This window comes from Priapulus caudatus, unplaced genomic scaffold (genome assembly GCF_000485595.1).
Source record: "Priapulus caudatus unplaced genomic scaffold, Priapulus_caudatus-5.0.1 Scaffold20, whole genome shotgun sequence".
Lineage (NCBI taxonomy): Eukaryota > Metazoa > Priapulida > Priapulimorpha > Priapulimorphida > Priapulidae > Priapulus > Priapulus caudatus.
In genome coordinates this window covers 710,373-730,850 of record NW_014577081.1, presented here as the reverse complement: position 1 = coordinate 730,850, position 20,478 = coordinate 710,373, and the positions used below count along the sequence as shown (strand labels likewise).

At 48.6% G+C, this 20,478-nt stretch overlaps 1 protein-coding gene and 1 long non-coding RNA gene across 2 annotated transcripts in view; both read right to left on the bottom strand.

Moving 5' to 3' along the window:
• Window positions 1-3,730, bottom strand: part of LOC106811850 — a 40,925-nt gene extending 37,195 nt beyond the window's left edge. The window contains exon 1 of the long non-coding RNA XR_001394217.1: window positions 3,413-3,730. This is a non-coding gene — a long non-coding RNA (uncharacterized LOC106811850). The remainder of the gene's footprint in view (window positions 1-3,412) is intronic.
• A 3-nt stretch (window positions 3,731-3,733) lies between these two features.
• LOC106811773 (potassium voltage-gated channel subfamily B member 1-like) overlaps window positions 3,734-20,478 on the bottom strand; it is a 45,079-nt gene continuing 28,334 nt past the window's right edge. Inside the window, exons 4-10 of the mRNA XM_014815493.1 lie at window positions 18,394-19,407; window positions 17,735-17,867; window positions 15,357-15,516; window positions 14,763-14,971; window positions 7,983-8,092; window positions 3,903-4,782; window positions 3,734-3,762 (exon numbers count right to left, since the gene is read on the bottom strand). Of these exons, the coding sequence (XP_014670979.1) occupies window positions 3,734-3,762; window positions 3,903-4,782; window positions 7,983-8,092; window positions 14,763-14,971; window positions 15,357-15,516; window positions 17,735-17,867; window positions 18,394-19,407 (2,535 nt within the window). The remainder of the gene's footprint in view (window positions 3,763-3,902; window positions 4,783-7,982; window positions 8,093-14,762; window positions 14,972-15,356; window positions 15,517-17,734; window positions 17,868-18,393; window positions 19,408-20,478) is intronic.

Here is a 20,478-nt window from a genome sequence, read left to right as displayed (position 1 = left end):
ATTCTATATAGGTGGCCGTAGGCCCCCGTCATACAAATACTATATATGTGCCCTTGGCCCCCCATCATACACAATTATTACAATTCTATATAGGTGGCCGTAGGCCCCCGTCATACAAATACTATATATGTGCCCTTGGCCCCCCATCATACACAATTATTACAATTCTATATAGGTGGCCGTAGGCCCCCGTCATACAAATACTATATATGTGCCCTTGGCCCCCCATCATACACAATTATTACAATTCTATATAGGTGGCCGTAGGCCCCCGTCATACAAATACTATATATGTGCCCTTGGCCCCCCATCATACACAATTATTACAATTCTATATAGGTGGCCGTAGGCCTCCGTCATACAAATAACGCCGGCAACACTATAACGTGCTACTAATAACTTACCGAGTGCTGCGCTGGCGTTTGTCTTGTTTTTCCTATTTAATGCTATATCTATGTCTATGGGTAATACAATCGGCATATGCCATGGTAACTTGTTTTAGCATTACTAAAATACGTAAACAAAAATGACTATTTTCGGTCGCGGAAGGGTTATTGTCGGAGTGAGCTGACGGGGTCTGGAGGCCACTGGCGGGGGACGAGGTGGCATAAAGCCACACTTGGATGTGGATATCTGCCTTTGAGTTGTCCTCGAGCTAAACGTATCATAACTTATTTACTCAGACGCTGTCATGCCGATCATAAGCAGCGCCTGGTCACGCAGGCCGGATAAAGGTTAGCTCACACGGATAGCCCTAATAAGATCGCATGGCATCTGGCTGCTCTACCGCTTATCTACAACAACCATAAAGCTACTGCTAAGCCTGCCGCAGGTTCCGGGAACTACTGATAACCCGCCCGCAACCACCGGGAGCTACTGGTAATCCATCCACGAGTACTAAACTTAGTAATTAGTTCTTGGGAATTCATGAGAACATTACGAATTGATATCGTCATTACGCATTAGTCAACAATTAAAATTCGATAGTGTAATTCGACCGGCGCGCCACACTCGCGATTCGCAGGGCTTGGCGCTAGCGTCAGAAATGAGACTCAGAGCACACGGTGTGCAAATCCACCGCCTCATGTGGATGGCGCCACTGTCTGCCACAGACACAGACATCCATGCAAGGAGCGTGGGCGATACTCCCTTATACGTGTCAACCCGACAGCCACCTGTGCATTCAATGTCCTTGGCTTACACAGTAGCGTAGTCTCTTATGCGGCCGCTGCCGGGATGCCCTTAGAAGAGACGGCCGTGTGTTACTGCACGTGGAAAATGCTCTTCTCTCACGGCACAAGCAATCAATGGCGACATTTCTGTGAATCAGACTTTCTGGTTGTTCTCACGTGTGTGCCCCCACCGTCCCGTTCATTGAAGAGTGCTTGATGCCGTGTAGAGACAGCGTCGATCTCGTGGCGTGGTGGAAGAAAACCGTGACGCAACTAGTGCAAAACATAAAATCGCAAACCAGAAGTGCGTGCGCGTGCGCACGTGAGTTCCTGATATACGTTCTGATGACGTTTGTGGGAATTTTCGCACGTTCGCGCATGCGCGCGTGTGTGGGTGCGTGTGTGTGTTCAGTTGACGCATATGCGAATGCGCACGCATGCATGGGCGTGTGTGTATGCATATGTGGATATGTGGGTAATTTTACGTCCTTTGAAGTCGTAAGTTAATATACGGAAATTTGGGTCAAAGGAAAATAAGCATGGCATCCCCCTTTATGTCGGTTGGCAAATGATTTCATCGTTGTGCCATTGCCGCGAGTCTTTGGTGGCCTTTCACAATTGCATGCCCACACTCGGTGACGCACGCACGATGCGTGTGGAAGCGCGTATAGCATGACAACACTGCACATTTTAACGCCGCATGGCTTCTAGCTGTCTAGTGCTCGCTCGATGTGATGCACCGTTGTTTGCAGTCACTCTGAAGCATGGGGTTCGATCTACACCACGCTCTTTCCGACGTAAATTCAATTATAGCTCGCCCGTGGTTATTTGCGAGGAGGCGGCGTGGTCAGACAGTGTCCCTGTCAATATTGATAAAGTGTCCGTCGGCTGACTACCGAAACCGCGGAGGTCGTAAGAGCTGCTGCACCGAGAAAGAGGAGATACCGACACCGACAGAACATGCAGACGACTTGCCGGAATCGCCCGGGGAACAGTGGCGCCATCAGCCGGTAATTCATTCGTGGTCTCTGCGAATATTACATCCGCAGCGATATAGTAGGCGAGAAAAAATCTTTCTCGTTGAATAATCGAAAGTCCCCTGCCCCGCTAGCAAATTTTGTCCATGCCGTAACGAATTAGCTAATTGTTTTATCTGTGGCTTCTTTATCCTCGTCAGTTGAGTAAGATTCAATAGCGTGCGCGCGTAGGCGGAAGGAGTAGATGGTGATGTGTGTTTCCGCTACTTCTCTCACTCTCTCTCTCTCTCTCTCTCTCTATCTCTCATACTAAACCCTAATCAATCGATAAATTTCCCCCGAGGGAAGTTTTAACGAGGACAATTTAAAACGGAAACGCTCTTTTGGCAGTTGACAAGTGATTACCAATAATAACTTCTATAACGCTGCAAACATTTTACAGCATAATCCCCCCCACCACCACCACCACCATCCCACCTCATGAAGAAATGCTTGGTGGCGAACATAAAGATACGGATCGCAGACTCGGTCGCAGCCATCGCATCATCTCGCTTGCTTCTATAGCCGTGACTGGCGGCAGTATTGGAATTTCATTCAAATTCATCAGGCAGTCTCTTAATGCCACATCGCCAAGGCGACACCATAGCAAGTGGCCAGCCAGTCTCACGCTCGCTTGCCTCATAGAAACCATAAGCTTCCCGCTCAAGCTACTATATATATATATATACATATCTCTCTCTCTCTCCCTCTCTCTCTCTCTCTCTCTCTCTCTCTCTCTCTCTCTCTCTCTCTCTCTACTATATATATATATATATATATATATATATATATATTATACGTGTATGCGCGCAGCTTTTAATGCGACCTGCTAACATTTTGAGCTCACGCTTGGATGGAGAAAGTGTTAAAGTTAACTCCACCGTCAGCGTCGCATTAATGCGCTGCGGAAGCACTTGTTTGTGAAAGAGAGCGAATTCGGGAATGCTGAAACGGCGGGGGACCGCTTGCCCCAAACAATATGGAGGGAAATTGCAGAAATTGCCCGCGACATATATAATAGCGCTTTGACGTGTGAAAGTAATCGAAATGGCAATTTTTGCCCTGCGTGTTCGCGTGCAGGGCTTGGGTCCACCACACCACACTTGAGCTGCAAAACGTCACTTTTCTACTTTTTGGTAGCCTTTGTAGCGATTAAATGCAAAAGAAGTGCGCAGCCGCCGCTGACGCCCGAAATAAAAATTACGGAAAAAAATAACGACTCACGGTTTCCGTTCTCGGCTGGATGACGTCACACCCCCTCTTTAAGTTTGCTACAATAGGCCCTGCTCCACTCCGAATCCCTCCACCGCCAGCGCGTCGGCATTCTTCTCTGACGCGACGTGAGCGCCGTCTACCGAGTTGACGACCGCGGTCGCTGACAGTCCGTTTCCGACGATTTGCTCCGCTCCGTCGCTGTCTTCGACTGGATTTCCGCTGTCGACCGAGTGAGCGTTGTCTGTCGACCGCCGACTGCTCAGAAATGCGTCCGCCAGGTCGACGCGCTGTTGCGATGACGTCATCGCCATGCCGCAGACGCACGTGACGTCAGCGATGCCACCGCCGCCGCCGCTGTTCTGCGGTGCGGCGCGCGCGTTGTAGAGGCAGGCCGGGTTCACGCAACGCCACTCGCTGCTGCTGCCGCCGCCGACGACGACGACGACGCTTGGCACGTCGCTCGAGCTGCCGCGCGACGACGGAAGTCCGCCGCCCCGGCCGTTCTTAGACCGATGACGCGGCGACGGCGTCCTGCCGCCGCCAGATGTCGCCTTCAGCGGCGGCGGCGGCGTGCGCAAGCGGCCGAGTGAAGGCGCCGAGTGTCCGCTCATCGGGTTCATGCCGACGCTCAGAGAGCGCGCCTGGTCGGCGATGCGAGCGCGCTCGGGCACCAGCTCGAAGCTGCGCGCTTTCGGCTGCACCTGTACGGCTAAGCGCGGCGAGCTGGGCGCCGAGAAGGCCGTCATGCCGAAGATGTCGTGCATATCGTTGTCGGAGCCGGCGACGGAGCGCTGCGCGATTTTGGCACCAATAATCTTCAACTTCTCTTGAGCACTCTTCGGGGAGGGGAAGTCGCGTCGGCCGACGCCGGGGCTCGTGATCGGACTCGTGGCGACGCTGCGCGTCTGCGGCGGCGTCGCTGGCGGCTTCGTGCGAGCGCGCGGGAACAGCGGACTGCCGAGCGGACTAGTGCCCGTGTCTTTCATCACACTTGAGAGATTCAGCGGCACCGTGTCCCTGTCCGGCAGTACGACGGCCTCGCTCGCAGCCGCCTCGGGAGAAGCGGCGGCGGCTGTAGCAGCGACGGGAGCGCGCCGCGCTGGAGGGCTGTCCCACACCGACGACGGCGCCGTGTCTCCGGTCTCCATGCTGCTCGAGCGAACCTTGTGGTCGTCGGCGTAGCGCACGTGCGGCGGCTGCGTGCAGAACGACTGCGAGCGCGCGTGGCGACGGTCGAGCATCGTCACAAGCACGGGGGCGACGACGCGTTGAGCCACGGGCAGCGCTGCGACGTGCGCGCCCCCTGGTATGTAGCCGGAGTCCCACGGCTCCGACGACATTGACTGCAGACGTTCAGGAAGCAAATGCTCGGTCTCCTCCTGAAAGAATAACAATCAATAAATTAATCCATCTATCAATAAATCGATCAATCAATCAATTAATCATGCACGCAAGCGAGCAAGCAAGCAATAGCCAATCAGAGCAAGTTAACAAATTATTGTAGTGTGTAGTTGTGTTAGGAAAAACGCTATCAAGATCATTAGTGACATTAATAAATGAATCATTAATGAATAAAAAGACGTCAGTTTCTTAATATGTTAAAACTGTGTATAAAAACCATAATTAAATATGATTATTATTGATATTACTTCTTGTTTCTTATGAATGTCAAATTAATTTGGTTTGTATATGCATATTTGCATCTGCAACAGAATCTGTTATGTTTCGCTACCCCTGACTTTCCCTCCCATTCTCTCTCTCTCTCTCTATTCCTCTCCCGGTTTCCTTCTCTCTCGATGGAAGACGAAGTTAACAACCCTGCCTTCACAAAAATGATAGTAAATAAGACAATAAATCTTCGCAAAGCAATAGGAAATGGAATAAAAATCACAATTTCATGTTAACTACAGCCTGCCAACAAAATCCGAACGTAAACGGTCATCATTGGAGGCATGCCCGCAGAGGCTATACAACCGCTGTGTGTATCACTACATACATGTTCTAATATTATTCTAGTTCTTTGTGTTCTATTTGCAAATTACATAACATAGCGGAGCGTTGCGATATCGCGTAAATAGTAATGAATAAATTATCTACGTACGAAACAGAGAGGGAGACCAAGTATCTCCGAGATAACGCACTAATATACGAACGTCTAGTCGCAACAAATATAATACAAACGAAGTATACGCATGCAAGCATAGGCAAACTCATTTGTGAAATGTCAACGTTCATAAAACGTATTACGGTTATATCTATTGACTAAAAAGGTTTTGGTCGGCTCTACCAGTTAGCACTATAGCTAGCACAGTGAAGTATACTTCGTTCTCAATTTACGATGATGTATCTTTGGATGTTAGAATGCGAACAGCGAGACAATAATCGCTCATGCAGCAATATCCAGTACTTCCGCAACTCCCCAGAGATATTTACGGAAATTGCATTGCAACTTCAGTAACAAGTTTCAGTATTACTTTCAGTTATTTGCAACTTCTTATTCAATAACTGTAAACAATAAATCAATTGTTTACGCTGGCTCTCGTGTGCATCATTATATTTTTAGAGCGAGCTCGGAATATCTACAATGTAAATTCAAACTGCACTTTCTTTACATTATTAAAATAAATGTCGGCGCGTATTAATCTTTAATGCGTTTACAAGAACGCCTTTTGTCTTTGCTCTTACACCGCGCGCCGTCGCCTGCTCGCACCGCATTCGTCGTTACGGCGGATTTCTATAACGTACGGTGAAACGCGACAATGTGAAGTTTCACGTTTCCTTCATGATGATATCGCAGCGTGCCAGTGAAAAACGCCTTGCTTATATATATATATATATATATATATATATATATATATATATTAGATGGGGGTTGCTGCATGTAAGTATGTTTACTTAAGAGAAATGTCCAGAGACTGACGTGCAAAATGATGAAGTGTCTTATCAACGAATGCAACGAATGAGCAAAATAAGCAATGAATATAAAACGAATATGAGATGAATATGAGAACTGAATATGAAACGAATATGAGATGAATATGAGAACTGAATATGAAAATGAGCAATGAAAATGAGCGAAATGAGCAAGCGAATGCTTCGTCTATACTACAGTGTGTTATAATACAGCTTCTTCTCCACACGTCCCTGTCTCTCCTTCGCATTGTTTCGGCGCATCTCGCTCTCTCCCCTCTCTATTTCACTTTTTCGCTTCTCCATTTATTCTCAATCCATTATTGACACTCTCTCTTCCGTTCTATCGCTACTCCACTACCTGATTGTTAACATTACCTGTATCAAGGACTGAGCAGTTCTGTATTTCTAGTTTGAATTAACACTAAATCAAATTAAATGCTACAACCCCTTTATCTGCATTCTATTTGCAGTGCGTTTGAGGTCATTTTAAGAAACTCGTTTGATACGAGTTTGATACGAGACATGAAAGTGAAATTAAAATAACCAATAACAAGCAAAACGGGTTGGTTATGCATTTAGATTATACGTTTAGATAATATAACGGCTTGCTATTTTATTAATGCATAGCAGATGAGCTGCAGATGATGACAATTGCAACAATACTTATATAGATTATAGAGCACTCGGAGATGCGCTGAGCACACGCGCACCATAAAGCCATTTTAATTCGAATTGGACTGTGGGTTTAATTGAGCATGTGGTTTAGTCGCGAATTTTAATTACAAAGGTAATATTCTAATGTCGAGTATCAGCGCATTATGCCATTATTTAGGTTTCAGGTGGACGGGTATGGAGAGGAAAGGTGACCTTGAACAATAGCAACAACTGTTTGCGCGTTCTAATGTCCTTCGCATATCCTTGGACCCCAAACAAATCCACAATAACAAATTGCCTTCGACTTCTTACATAAGATTAAAGCACTTTACAAAGGCTGGGCTGATTTCATGCTTTCTTTGCTCTGTGAGTACATCATCCGATGTGAAACAGGCGCCTGCACGAAAAAAAGCATCGGAAAAGATTGTAGGAAAAAAATGTTCTTTGAGTGATTTAACAACATCCCCGGGCCGTGATGATGCAATACAGACAGTGCCGCTCGAGCCAACCATGAATGCATCGATTCGGCAGCGGATCGATACTCACACGGTGCTGCGGCGGCTAGTTAGCTTCGTATCCCTGCGTGAAATGGGGTTTTTATCGTCGTCACAGCGTGGCCCTGTGCGCTCAGCGGCGGCAGGGCGGCGCGCTCGAGGCAACATGTCCGAGCAAAGATGACATAATTAAATCCTGACAGAACGAAAAGTCTCATCTCGAGGCTTGGCATTTTCCCCAGACTACCCCCCCCCCACCCCCGTCCCCTCCTAGAACATCGGCTCCGTGACGTCACCAGGGTTTTACACACAGCCGCACTATGAAGTCGTGACATCATCATGGCTTCACTCACCGCTCCCGAGAGCCGTGGTACAGAATCGTGACGTCATCACGGATTCACTCCCCGCTACAGACAGCCGCAGTATGGAATCGTGACGTCATCACGGATTCACTCTCCCCCATACACAGACACACAAACAGCCGCCGTACACATAGCAGATGGCGCGCGCTTGCGTACTTTGCTGCTGTAGTCCTTCTTTAGGATGGACTTCTTCTTGCCGTAGTCGCTGAGTGGATCGACCTTCCTGGGCGTCTCCTCGGCATCAGAGGAACCTCTGCTCATTATACCTGTAGTAAACCACGGCGGGACCATTAACACGGTGATGGTGTCTGCAGGTGTACAGCTCTATACAGCATTAATGCGGTGATGGTGTCTGTAGGTGTACAGCTCTATACAGCATTAATGCGGTGATGGTGTCTATACGTGTACAACTCTATACAGCATTAACACGGTGATGGTGTCTGTACGTGTACAACTCTATACAGCATTAACACGGTGATGGTGTCTGTACGTGTACAACTCTATACAGCATTAACACGGTGATGGTGTCTGAGACGGCTACAAACTGCTATACAGCATTAACACGGTGATAGTGTCTGCTAGCTGTGTTACAACTCTATTACAGGCATTAAACACGGTGATAGGTGATCTGTACGGTGTACAACTCTATACAGCATTAAACACGTGATGGGTGTCTGTAGACGTGTACAGCTCTATACAGCATTAACACGGTAATGGGTCTGTATGTGGTAGAGCTCTATACGAGCATTAACACGGTGATGCGCTGTCTGTAGGTGTACGAGCTTATACAGCCATTGAACACGCGGTGATGTGGTGGTCTGTAGTGATACAACTCTATACAGGCATTAACACGGGATGTGTGTCTGTATGGTGCGTACAAACTCATATATCCTTACACACGGTAATTGGCTGTCTGTACGTGTTACAGACTTCTATACGAGCATTAACACGGTAATGGTTGTCTGTACGGTACAAGACTCTTATACAGCATTAAACACGGTGATGGCCGTGTCTGTAGCTTGTAACAGCTGCTATACGAGCGATTAGACACGGTGATGGTGTCTGTAGGTGTACAGCCTCTATACAGCATTAAACACGGTAATGGTGTCTGTTACCGTGCTAACAACTCTTATACAGCATTAGACACGGAATGGTGTCTGTACGCTAGTACAACTCATACAGCCATTAACACCGGGTGATGGTGTCTGTAGTGTAACAGGCTCGTATACAGCATTAACACGGTGATGGTGTCTGTAGGTGTACAGCCTCTATACAGCATTTAACACGGTGATGCGTGTTGTTAGGTGTTACAGCTCTATACAGGCATTAACCACGGTGATGGTGTCTGTACGTGTACAACTCTATACTATCATTAACAGCGGTGATGGTGTGTCTGTAGGTGTACAGGCTCTCTACAGCATCTGAACACGGCGATGGTGTCTGGTATGTGTACTGCTCTAGTACTAGCATTTAAAATTCGGTGATTGGCTTCTGGTACGTGTACAATCTATACATCAGTTAACACGGTGTGGTGTCTACGTGTACAACTCTATACGAGCATTAACACCGGTGATGCGTGTCTGTACGTGTACAACTCATATACCAGCATTAAAACACGGTATGGTGTCTGTACGTGCTACAACTCTATACTAGCATTAAGCACGGGTGATGGCTGTGCTTAGGTGGTACAGCTCTATACCGCATTAACACGGGATGATGGTTGTTCTGATTGAGCGGTACAGCTACTAGTACAGCATTAACACGGTTTGATGGTGTCTGTAGGTGTTACAGCTCTATGACAGCATTAACACGCCGTGATGGTGTCTGTACGCTGTTACAACTCCTATACATCATTAACACGTGATGTGTGTCTGTAGGTGTACAGCTCTCTACAGCCATTAACACGCGATGGCGTGTCTTGATATTGGTTTTTTTTATACTTGCCCCTCCTATGTACAGCATAATTCGGTGATGCTGGTGTCTGTTACGTGTACAACTCTATACTGCATTAACACGGTGAGGTGGATGCGTGTTCGTGTACGGTGCTACAACTCTTATACAGCATTAACACGGTGATGGGTGTCTGTACGTGTACAACTCTATACGGCATTAGACACTCGGTGATGCGTGTCTGTAGGTGGTACAACTCTATACAGTCATTAACACGGTGATGCGTGTCTGTAGGCTGGCTACAGCTCTTACTACAGCATTAACACGGGCTGATGGGTGTCTGTTACGCTGTAGCACACTGCTATACATCATTAACAGCGGTGATGGTTCTGTAGGTGTACAACTCTATACAGGCCATTAAACACGTGATGCGTGTCTGTAGGTGTAAACTCGTATACATGCATTAACGACGGTTATGGTGTCTGATACGTGTACACTCTATACAGATGTAACACCCGGTTATGGTGTCTGTACGTAGTACAGACTCGTTATACAGCATTGAACACGGTGATGGTGTCGCGCGTACATTACAACTTCTATACGATTAACACGGTGATGGTGTCGGCTACATGATACAACTCTATACAGCATTAACTACGGTTATGGTCGGGCTGTACATGTACAGCTCTAATTACAGCATTAACACGGTGATGGGGTTTGCCCGTACATGGTACAGCTTTATACAGCATGTAACACGCCGTGATCGGTGTCTGTACCGTGTACAACTCTATACAGCATTAACACGGTGATGTTGTGTCTGTATGGCCTGTTCCGCTCATAGTTACAGCATTAACACGGTGATGGTGTATGTACGTGTACAGCTCTATACAGCATTGACACAATATAATTATCTGCAATGTCTCTTAGTGTGTACAGCTAGTCGTTATGGTAAGGGGTTAGGGTTAGCGTTGAGGTTAGGGTTAGCCTTAGGCTAAGGAATAGGCCTTCAAGCCCGTTCATGCTCGTTTAGGCCGTTAGTGTTACTTGCTTCGGTTAGGCCGTTAGCGTTAGGGCGGTAGGCGTTAAGCGCGTCAAGGTTGGGCGGTTTACGCGTACAGTTAAGATTAGGTTAATTGGTGTTAGCGTTAGGGTTAGTGTTGGGATTATGGTTAAGGTATGGTAGAGTAAGTGTTATGGTTATGGTTATGGTTATGGTTATGGTTATGGTTTATCGCGTTATGGTTATGGTTATGGTTATTGGTTATGCGTTATGGTTTATGGTTATGGTTATGGGTTATTGGTTATGGCTATGGTTAGGGTTAGGGTTAGGGTTAGAGTTATGGTTAGGGTAATGGTTAGGGTGAGGGTTAGATAAGGGTTACAGAATGGGATGGGCTTCGGGTTAGTGTTATGATTAGGCGTTACGGGAGTGCCGGGGTAGAGTTAGGGGTTCGTGTTTGGGTTAGGGTTACGTACACAGGCAGAAGCGACTCGCACACACACAGCGGCTTCACTGATGATTAGCATATAACGCGTAAAGTAGCGGCGCTGCAAGCGATACAGTAGACCGCCGGGGGGCGTGCGTGCAGCTACGGCTGCGGTGATGTGACGTAGACGCAGGGAGCCGTACGAGTGTTATACATACACTGAAGATTGGCGCCGTCATCGCGGCGGGAAATGAGGAATTTACAATTATATATTTACTTATATACTATATATATATAAAGAGAGAGAGAAAAGGGAGAGGGCGAGAGAGAGTAGCCTGCCGAGAAAGCAGACGCTCTTTCTTTCAGGTCCTGGAGGAGAGTGGAGAAGGGGATGATGAGACAGATGTCCTTTCCCGTGAGATAACGAGAGATACGGAGAGAAAGACAGACGAGACCTTGAGAGGAGAGTGCAGCGGACAGCAGAGAGCGAGAGAAAAAGGAAAGACATGGCTGAGAACAAAGGAGCTGTTTGAGACAGACAGACAGCCAGACCATAGACAGGAGACCCAGACTCCGGATGCCAAGTCAGCAGAGTCTTGCCCCACGCACCAGAGATATAAGTAACGATAGAGATAAAGCGCGCTTTGGCCGCGGAGACGAGAGGAGCGCAGAGGAGATGAGACAAAAGAGAGGATGACTGATGACTGAGATGCCGCGCGCCGTAGCTCCGAGTGCGCGGACGTGAACGCGCGCGAGAGGAGAGAGCTGAGATGGAGAGAGCGTCGCTCCTTGCCTCGCGCTCGGAAGGCCTTCGACTTCTTCGAGGATTGATCTTCTCGCCAGGCCACAGTACTCCTTGGTCACCCTTCATCCGTGGTGAGACTGAGAATTGACAGAAGGCTGTAATTTATCTTGAGCGCCGGTGCGGCCGGTAGCGGTTCCGGGCGATAGGCTGTCCTGGCCTGCAGCTGTCGAGAAAGATAATCCCCGCTACCCGGACACCACTTTCACGTGTCTCTGGCCGCTGTCGCCCAGCAGCGCGGAACGGGGGGCTCCAATGCTCTTAACTTCTCCTGTTCTTTATGCCATCCGTGCTTGTGGGTTTTGTATCTGGCATTTCTCTTGGCTAAATTATATGTAGAATATAATTATATACAATATATATATAATATATAATGATATATATGTACGTGCGCGCGCGCGTGCGTGCGCGTGCGTGTGTGTGTGTGTGTGTGTGTGTGTGTGTGTGGTGTGGTCGTGCGTGTCGCGCGTGTGTGTGTGTGTGTGTGTAGTGTGTGTGTGTGTGTGTGTGTGTGTGTGTGTGTGTGTGTGTGTGTGTGTGTGTGTGTGTGTGTGTGTGTGTATGTGTGTGTGCATTAGTTTCGATTGGAATATGAAGAGACCGTCGCCTGTAAATGCCATCAATTAATGAACCGTTAGGCGCATTCGAGCGATCGCGATTGATGGTTGGTTTCGGAATTTATTCAGAAATTATCGTAATACTTTATTAACTTTATCATTATTACAGCTACGCGACGTGCGCGGGTAAGCATGCATTAATCACGACCACGTCGCAGGGATTCGCCTAGGAATATATAAAGAGGCACAATGATGTATTTGGCAGGACTCCAGATAAGACCACAGCCTTCATGCTCATTGATTGCAGCAGCCGGTGGCACCCAGCCATGCACACGAGCACGCGGAACGTGGATGTCGCCACAAGGATGAGTGGCGAGAAGATGGTATCGCACATAGATCGCGCCACAGGCTGTGTCAGAAGTAGGAGTGCATACTGATTGGTTGCGCCACAAGGTTAATGACGACATGGTGGTATCAGGAGTGACTACTAATAGTTATAATCGCAATTACTATTCACTCCTGATGGTATGGTACATAGACTGTGCCACAGGGTGTGTGACGAGAGGAAGTGCATAGATGCCGCCACCAGGGCGCGTGTGTGAGGTGAGGGATGGGAAGCTCGTGTGCGAGAAGGCTTTACTGGTGACGGTGATCACTGCGATCTGTTGGGGGCGGGAGAGCGGTGAGCGGCCGATATCGATCCACAAGCAGACGTGAAGGTCGTGGGCGGATATACGGCAGAAGGTCACGCCCGAGTCGGCGAGTGGCCGCCGCGGGAATCTGCCCAATTACGGATGCTGCCGATGGGAGGACTCTGACGTCATAGCCTAGCACAGCGTGATGCATGTCTTAATAGCAGGCGCTCTAAGCGATGGAAAAGACGCAGAGCGAACAAGGGAATTGCATTCGTTGAGTTTTCTGTTTTTGCGACAAGGAGGCTTACGGAGAAAGCTGGAAAATTGCGAGTTTTTTGCCACCAAATTTAGGGGGATTACGTACACGGTTATGACAAACGGGAGCGTGCTTATTGCTGTTATTGAGTTCGTATTTCTACTCTCTATAAACTTTCCATAAGCTAACGTAAGAGAAACCTTTTCGCTGACTGCGAAAATAGTGACATTGCGGTATTCAGTATACAGTGTTTCAAACTTGAAATTCGTGAATCTCTCGTCAGAGCACATTGCGATGACGTGAATATGTAAAACACGATATGTTTATGTTTACGCCCGAGGGATATATCCTGCATCTCCCCGTAATATCGATCAACACCACGTACTAATTAATATCGCTCGATGAGGCGGAAAAATCCTATTCACAACGATGCCTATAAAGAGATCAAGCTTACACTTGATATTTAGGTAATTATCCTCAACGAGCGAAGGAGAGAAATATAGTGATTAGGTGACGTACGTGCAAAGATACATACAAAATAGAAAGATAAAATGACAGACAGACCGACACGCCAGGAAAAGAACGGAATGCAGCGATCGAGAGTGACTATGCGATTTCGAGATCGAGAGAGAGAGAGAGAGAGAGAGAGAGAGAGAGAGAGAGAGAGAGAGAGAGAGAGAGAGAGAGAGAGAGAGAGAGAGAGAAATAGAGAGAGAGAGAGAGAGAGAGAGAGAGAGAAAGAGAGAGCGTGAGAGAGAGGGGAGAGAGAGAGAGAGAGAGAGAGAGAGAGCGAAAGAGAGAGCGAGAGTGAGAGAGGGGGGAGGAGAGTGCGCGAGCGATGACGCAACGCCGAACATTTGAACTATCGATCGATAATTGAGGCTGCCCGAACCCATCAGGGAGACGAGGATCAGCTCAACTCCTCAACTCTTGCTCCCACAGAGCATATCCAGATAGAACTAATCCCTTCCCGCCCACTTATACCTAAAGATGGACACATAAGAGAAAAGAATTATTTCGGTCACATTTTTTGTTAATATTTTCCAATTTTCCGTTTCCTTTCAGGACTACATAGAGGTAAGGATCACCTTTCTTCAGTTCCTGTCTCCCGACAGGATGCATTTAAGAGGGGAGTGTAGTTTAAAACCGGGTAACAGGCACCACACCGTATAACCTCTCTCGAGGAAGTAAACAAATAAGCAATGCCCGCTATAGCCGTTAATAGTCAATCCAGTGCCTCAATGTTTTTACACTGCGTATACACACTAAAACGCATAAAACCCCGACTACCCCCGAAAACCCCCTTAGACGCCAGGTCGAAATAAAAGACATCCCCACGCCAACGATCGAGTAACCGCCTCCCCCTCACCTTTACTGCAGAAGGGAGAGCTGCGGTGGTGCTTCTTTGGTTGCTTCGGATGTGTTTTCTCCTTTGTTGGAGGACTATGGGACTTGCGCGGGCCGAGCTCGGGACGAGATCTGCAGGCGCCGCCACCCGCGTTCCACGGCGGCGAGGAATTACCGCCGGAGGGCAGCACCGGCACCTCGCTCGAGATTTGGAACGTGGGAACTCTCGCACTGCGCAAAAACAAAACTAATCGAAAAGGAAACACGTGCGAAAGTACATGCAAATTAATCGATAAATGCGGTGGCGATCGGGTGATCAGTCCGATTCCTTGTTATCTTCGAAAACACGTTCGGGCGCAATCAATTTTTGCCTCTCGCTCGCTCAAACAAATTTCGCGTATCGCGATAATAATCGTGGCACAATTAAAATCTTAAAGTAAATTAAATTGCGAGAACGAACGCTAACCACTGCCGTTGCGAGTCTTTGCCGGGAAAATTAAATCATTTACATGCGCGCGACGAAAACCCCGCTCTTAATCAAAAAACCCGAATTCTCTCTGGATCGGATCCGCTAAAACGGGGTTCCGCCCACTGGCGCGGTGCCCCGATATTGTACCTGCCGGGCGAGTCGGTGATGGAGCTATTGGGGTTGAGCCGGGCTAGCTTGACGGGGGACACCGTGGCGACGGGCATGCCATTTATGCGCTCTACGTAAACAGGCCGCGGCGCGTCGTCAAACAGCGGTAGACTGACAACATGCTCGGCGGGAGAGTCACCTGCAAGACAGTGTTACCACGTGAGCCCATAACCGCGTAGTCAGTGCGAGAGTGTGTCTTCGTGTCTTCGTGTGCGCGTGCATGTGCGTGCGCGTGCGCGCATGTGTTTTTACCCGTGCGTGCGAGCGTGCGTGCGTGCGTACGTTCGTACGTGCATGTGAGTGCGTGCGGCGTTCGTACGTACGTGTGAGTGCGTGCGGCGTACGTGCGCGCGAGTGTAGAGAGAATGTGACTACAGCTTACGAGATATAATTACATGTGTGATGACCACCTAGCGCCCCTGGGAGTGATGAGCGATACATGTACAGCCTCTGTTCAGATTTACAGCCTAGCTAGCTGTCATCAACTGTCACAGAACTAATGAGCTGCAATAGGTCATGGGGGCGTATAGGAAACTGAGTTATCGTAATAGATGTAAATCTCGAGAGAGAGAGAGAGAGAGAGAGAGAGCGAGAGAGGGAGAGAGAGAGAGCTAGATGGAGAGAGAGAGAAAGAGAGAGAGAGAGAGAGAGAGAGGGAGAGAGGGAGAGATAAATAGATAGAGAGAGTGAGTGAGTGAGTGAGTGAGTGAGTGAGTGAGTGTGTGTGTGTGTGTGTGTGTGTGTGTGAGAGAAAGAGAGAGAAAAGGAGAGAGAGAGAGACGGAGCGAAGAAGAGAGAGTGAGTGGTGAATATATAAACTTCTAACATTATAAGGTCACGTCACGTGGCCGTGCCATATCCTGTATAGTAAGTACTGATTAGGACATAATATTAGGACCTCATACAGCAACGCTCAACGCATCAACCTTATATGTAATATATGAGCGCCGTAATTCATAAGAGCAGTTATAACGTAAACAATGCGCAATGCGCGGCGCATGCATGCAGCCATTCGGTTCCCAAATAGTACGTCTCAGGGGAGAGATAGTGAATATAGAAATAAGTTGTGGATATAGAAATCAGTTAACCCTAACCTTAACCCTAACCCTAACCCTAACCCTAACCCTAACCCTAACTCTATCCCTAATTCTAAAATAAAACAAAATTAGCCAAAAATAATAAAAAATAAAATAAATAAGAGACAAAATTAGCCAATCAGAGCCGTCCCCTAGCGGATCACTATCTCTCCCTTGTGCAAAATTCGTTCCCAAATAGCGCAACGTCTGCTGCATGATTAGTTAAAACTGCCGGGCGCATAGCTGGATGGACAAGCACTCATGAATATTGCATAACGTTGCGAAAGTTAAGTGACGAACGTAGGCGGCGGCGGGGATAGAAGCGCCGCGCACGCCCTCTAATGAGCGAATAAATAAATAACTTCACGTGGGTCCGGCGGTCGGGTGGCGCGAGCGAAGACGGTGGGGGGAGGGGGAGATAGTTAAACTAGCGAGAGCTGCGTTATTAATGACGATATACGAGGTGGGAAGCGGAAGAGATATGGGGCACCGCCCTCTGACTCGCTTACTCACCCTGTGGTCGTTACGGGCAACCTCATTAGCAGCAGCTTTGTGATCCGATTTTATAGGCCAGTGAGGTCTCTCTCTCTCTCTCTCGCTCTCTCTCTCTCTCTCTCTCTCTCTCTCTCTCTCTCTCTCTCTCTCTACTGCTCGCACAGTTTCTTTGCTCTTTGTATCTCGCCTCGGCCTCGTTCTTCCTCGCTTTTGCTTTCCCCTTTGGCCCTGCTCTCTCTTTCTCTTTCTCTCTGTCTCTCTGAGCAGCCACAATGGCACACGCACACCACACAGCACACAGCCGCGGCGCTTCGCGCGGCGCGGCACGGCACACAGCACACACACCCGCCCCAGCACGCACAGCGCACACATAACACACAGCACTCATATGCAACACAGCCACGTCCCGACCACAAGATAACAGCACACCAGCACACACATCACACAAGCACAGCCCCACACAGCGACACACATCACATGTACACACACGTGCGCGCGCGGCGGCGCGCACTACACCACGCACAGACGCACACACATACACACACGTGCACGAGAGAGAGATATAGAGATAGAAAGAGACGAGTGAGAAAGTGACGAGTAAGAGAGAGGGGTAAGAGGGAAAATTTGCTGGTAATGCAGCACCTGTCTGCAGCGCGCTTTCTACCTGAGTCCCTATGACTCTATGCACTGCATGGCCACAGCCGTGATTACGTGCGCAAATTAACAAAACGCCCGCAGTGTCACCAGCGTCCGCTGCTCTTATATCTACGGAGCCAGTGACGTCACCTGCTGCTGATCTCGTTTCGGGTTGGCTGAACATGGCCAGCTCGATGTGCCCTCTAGCGGGAGCGTCGTATCGTCTGGTCATCGTGCCGTCGTGTCCGGCGAGGTTTTCCCGCTGAATGAACGTCCGCATGTCCTGCGGGCAGGAGGGAAGGAACGTGAGACGCTGACGATGGCGCCAGGGGAATGTAGATGTCACGTGAGAATCGCGTCCTGCGCAACAACCATCCGTAGCAACCAATCAACGGCGCAGTGCTACTCAGGTGCTAAGCGACGCAGGAGAAGTTAAGAACATGGCATGTTAGAAAACATGTAATCGAATGATCGCGGCTGCATTACGATTCGATGTGCTCTGGCGAATAATTCACCCTTACGAAGTATATATGCGCCCGCGATTTCATTTCGATGGCGTTAAATTAGTACAACCTCCAGAGTCCAGAGTATATTGCAAAATGTCAGAAAGCAAGTGCAATATCCTCATATCGTTTGGTTTATGGAGTTGTTTATGAATTTACGATACGAAGATATTACCTACATTGAATTCTTCGTCTCATTCTTCTTACTCATATTTATAATGTTGGCGCTAGAAAATGTCAAATGAACAAATAAACAAAATTAACAAACAAACACGAAATAAATAAAATAACCGCGCGCGCGCATACCTGCACCGTGACGGATCCCGTGCGCGTAGACAGCCGCTCGGCCGCCGGGTCCTCCACGTCTACCAGGTCGCCCGTGCTCGCAGACTTCTGGTAGTAATCGGGCGCGCACAGTCTATCACCTCCGCCGCCAAAGCCGCCGCCGGAGCGCGTGCGGTTGTTCATCTTGATGATGTTAGCGTATGCCCTGAAGGCAGCCGCACCGCCGCCGCCGCCGCTGCCGCCGGCGCCTCCCTTGGCGCGCTCAGCTGCGAGGCTGCACTTCTTCTTCTCGTCGATGACGCTCTCCACGCTCTTGGCGAACGCGTCGCGCAGGTTGAGCGAGTGCACGGACACCATGCTGCCGGAGCGGCGCGCCTTCTGCAGCGCCTCGCGCCGCTTCAGCGCCTTCTCGCGCCGCATCTGGTTCTTGTAGAACTCGGCGAAGTTGTTGACGATGATCGGGATTGGCAGCGCGATGACGAGCACGCCGCAGATGCAGCAGACGGCGCCGACGCACTGGCCGAGCACGGTGCGCGGCACCATGTCGCCGTAGCCGACCGTCGTCATGGTGATGGCGGCCCACCAGAACGACGCCGGTATTGAGCTGAATTTGTCGTTGTAGTCCTTCTCGGCGAAGTAGACGAGACTCGAGAAAAGCATGACGCCGATAGCGAGAAACATGAGCAGCAGGCCGAGCTCCTTGTAGGAGTTACGCAGCGTGAAGCCGAGCGACTGAAGCCCTGTAGAGTGGCGAGCCAGCTTCAGGATGCGGAGGATGCGCATGATGCGGAAGATCTGCACGACGCGACGCACGTCCTGGAACTGCTCCGTCGTCTTCGTCTCGATGAGAAACAGCGAGATGTAGAAGGGCATGATGGCGAGCAGGTCGATGATGTTCAGCGTGCCCTTGAAGAACTTCCACTTGTTCGGCGACGCCCAGAAACGCAGCATGTACTCGATCGTGAACCAGGTGATGCAAACCGCCTCTACGATCACCAGGTTCGGGTTGTCCTCCATCTCCTTCTTAGCGGGAAGCTTGGTGGTTGTGAACAGCTTTTCGTCCTGCGACAACCGAAGGAAACATTTTCTCTTAGAGGCGCGAGATTACAGTAATAAAGTTAAAACTCACTATATGTGGTTAGGAGTGACAGCGGTAAACTGACTATTAGATGGTAGCAGTAAACTCACTATATGTGGTTAGTTAGGAGTGACAGTAGTAAACTCACCCGCCTAGTCTATAAGTAATAGTGGTAAACAACCCGATGTAAAAATGGAGAGAAGATACAGCGGAGAGTAAGGGTTTAATGAGTGAGAGTATGTGATGATGGGTTTGTTGGGACGGGTAGACTCGTAGGGTTGCGCGTTAGCGGGTGTGATTTGTTAGAATGTACGCATACTTTGCTATTATTAATATTATTGTTATTGCTATTATTATTATTATTATTATTATTATTATTATTATTATTATTACCATCATCATCATTATTATTATTATCGTAATAATTACTCTTATTAATATTATTATCATCATTTAGTAGATACATTATTTGTCTCGCCTCCAGCGAAACGCGCGCTTCTTTTCCCAACTCAATTACATAACGAGTGCATGTACTGTGGAGTTTAACGAGGATGGTATCCAAACAAATCCACATCAGCTAGAGCGTACATATATACACTGCATATACGCAAGTTGAACTGTACGGTAGTTGCAGCGGGGACGATGTCGTCATGACAATCTATCTATATAACGTCGCGCTGCGTGGGCTCGTGTCGTGCAGTGTATAGTAGCTACAGTGTACTAGTGTTACTAGTGTAATAGTAGTTACAGCCTACACACACACCACCCCTCACATCATACCAGGAGTCTATCAATATTGATAGACTCCTGATCATAGAGCAAACGACGCGGGGTCCCGCTGATCGGCAATGTCGTGTCGCAGGAAATCATAATTTCGTTATCGCGTGGCGGTGCAATGCGCGCCTGAAGTATCGCACAGTGTGTGTGTGTGTGTGTGTGTGTGTGTGTGTGTGTGTGTGTGTGTGTGTGTGGTGGTGGTGTGTGTGTGTGTGTGTGTGTGTGTGTGTGTGTGTGTGTGTGTGTGTGTG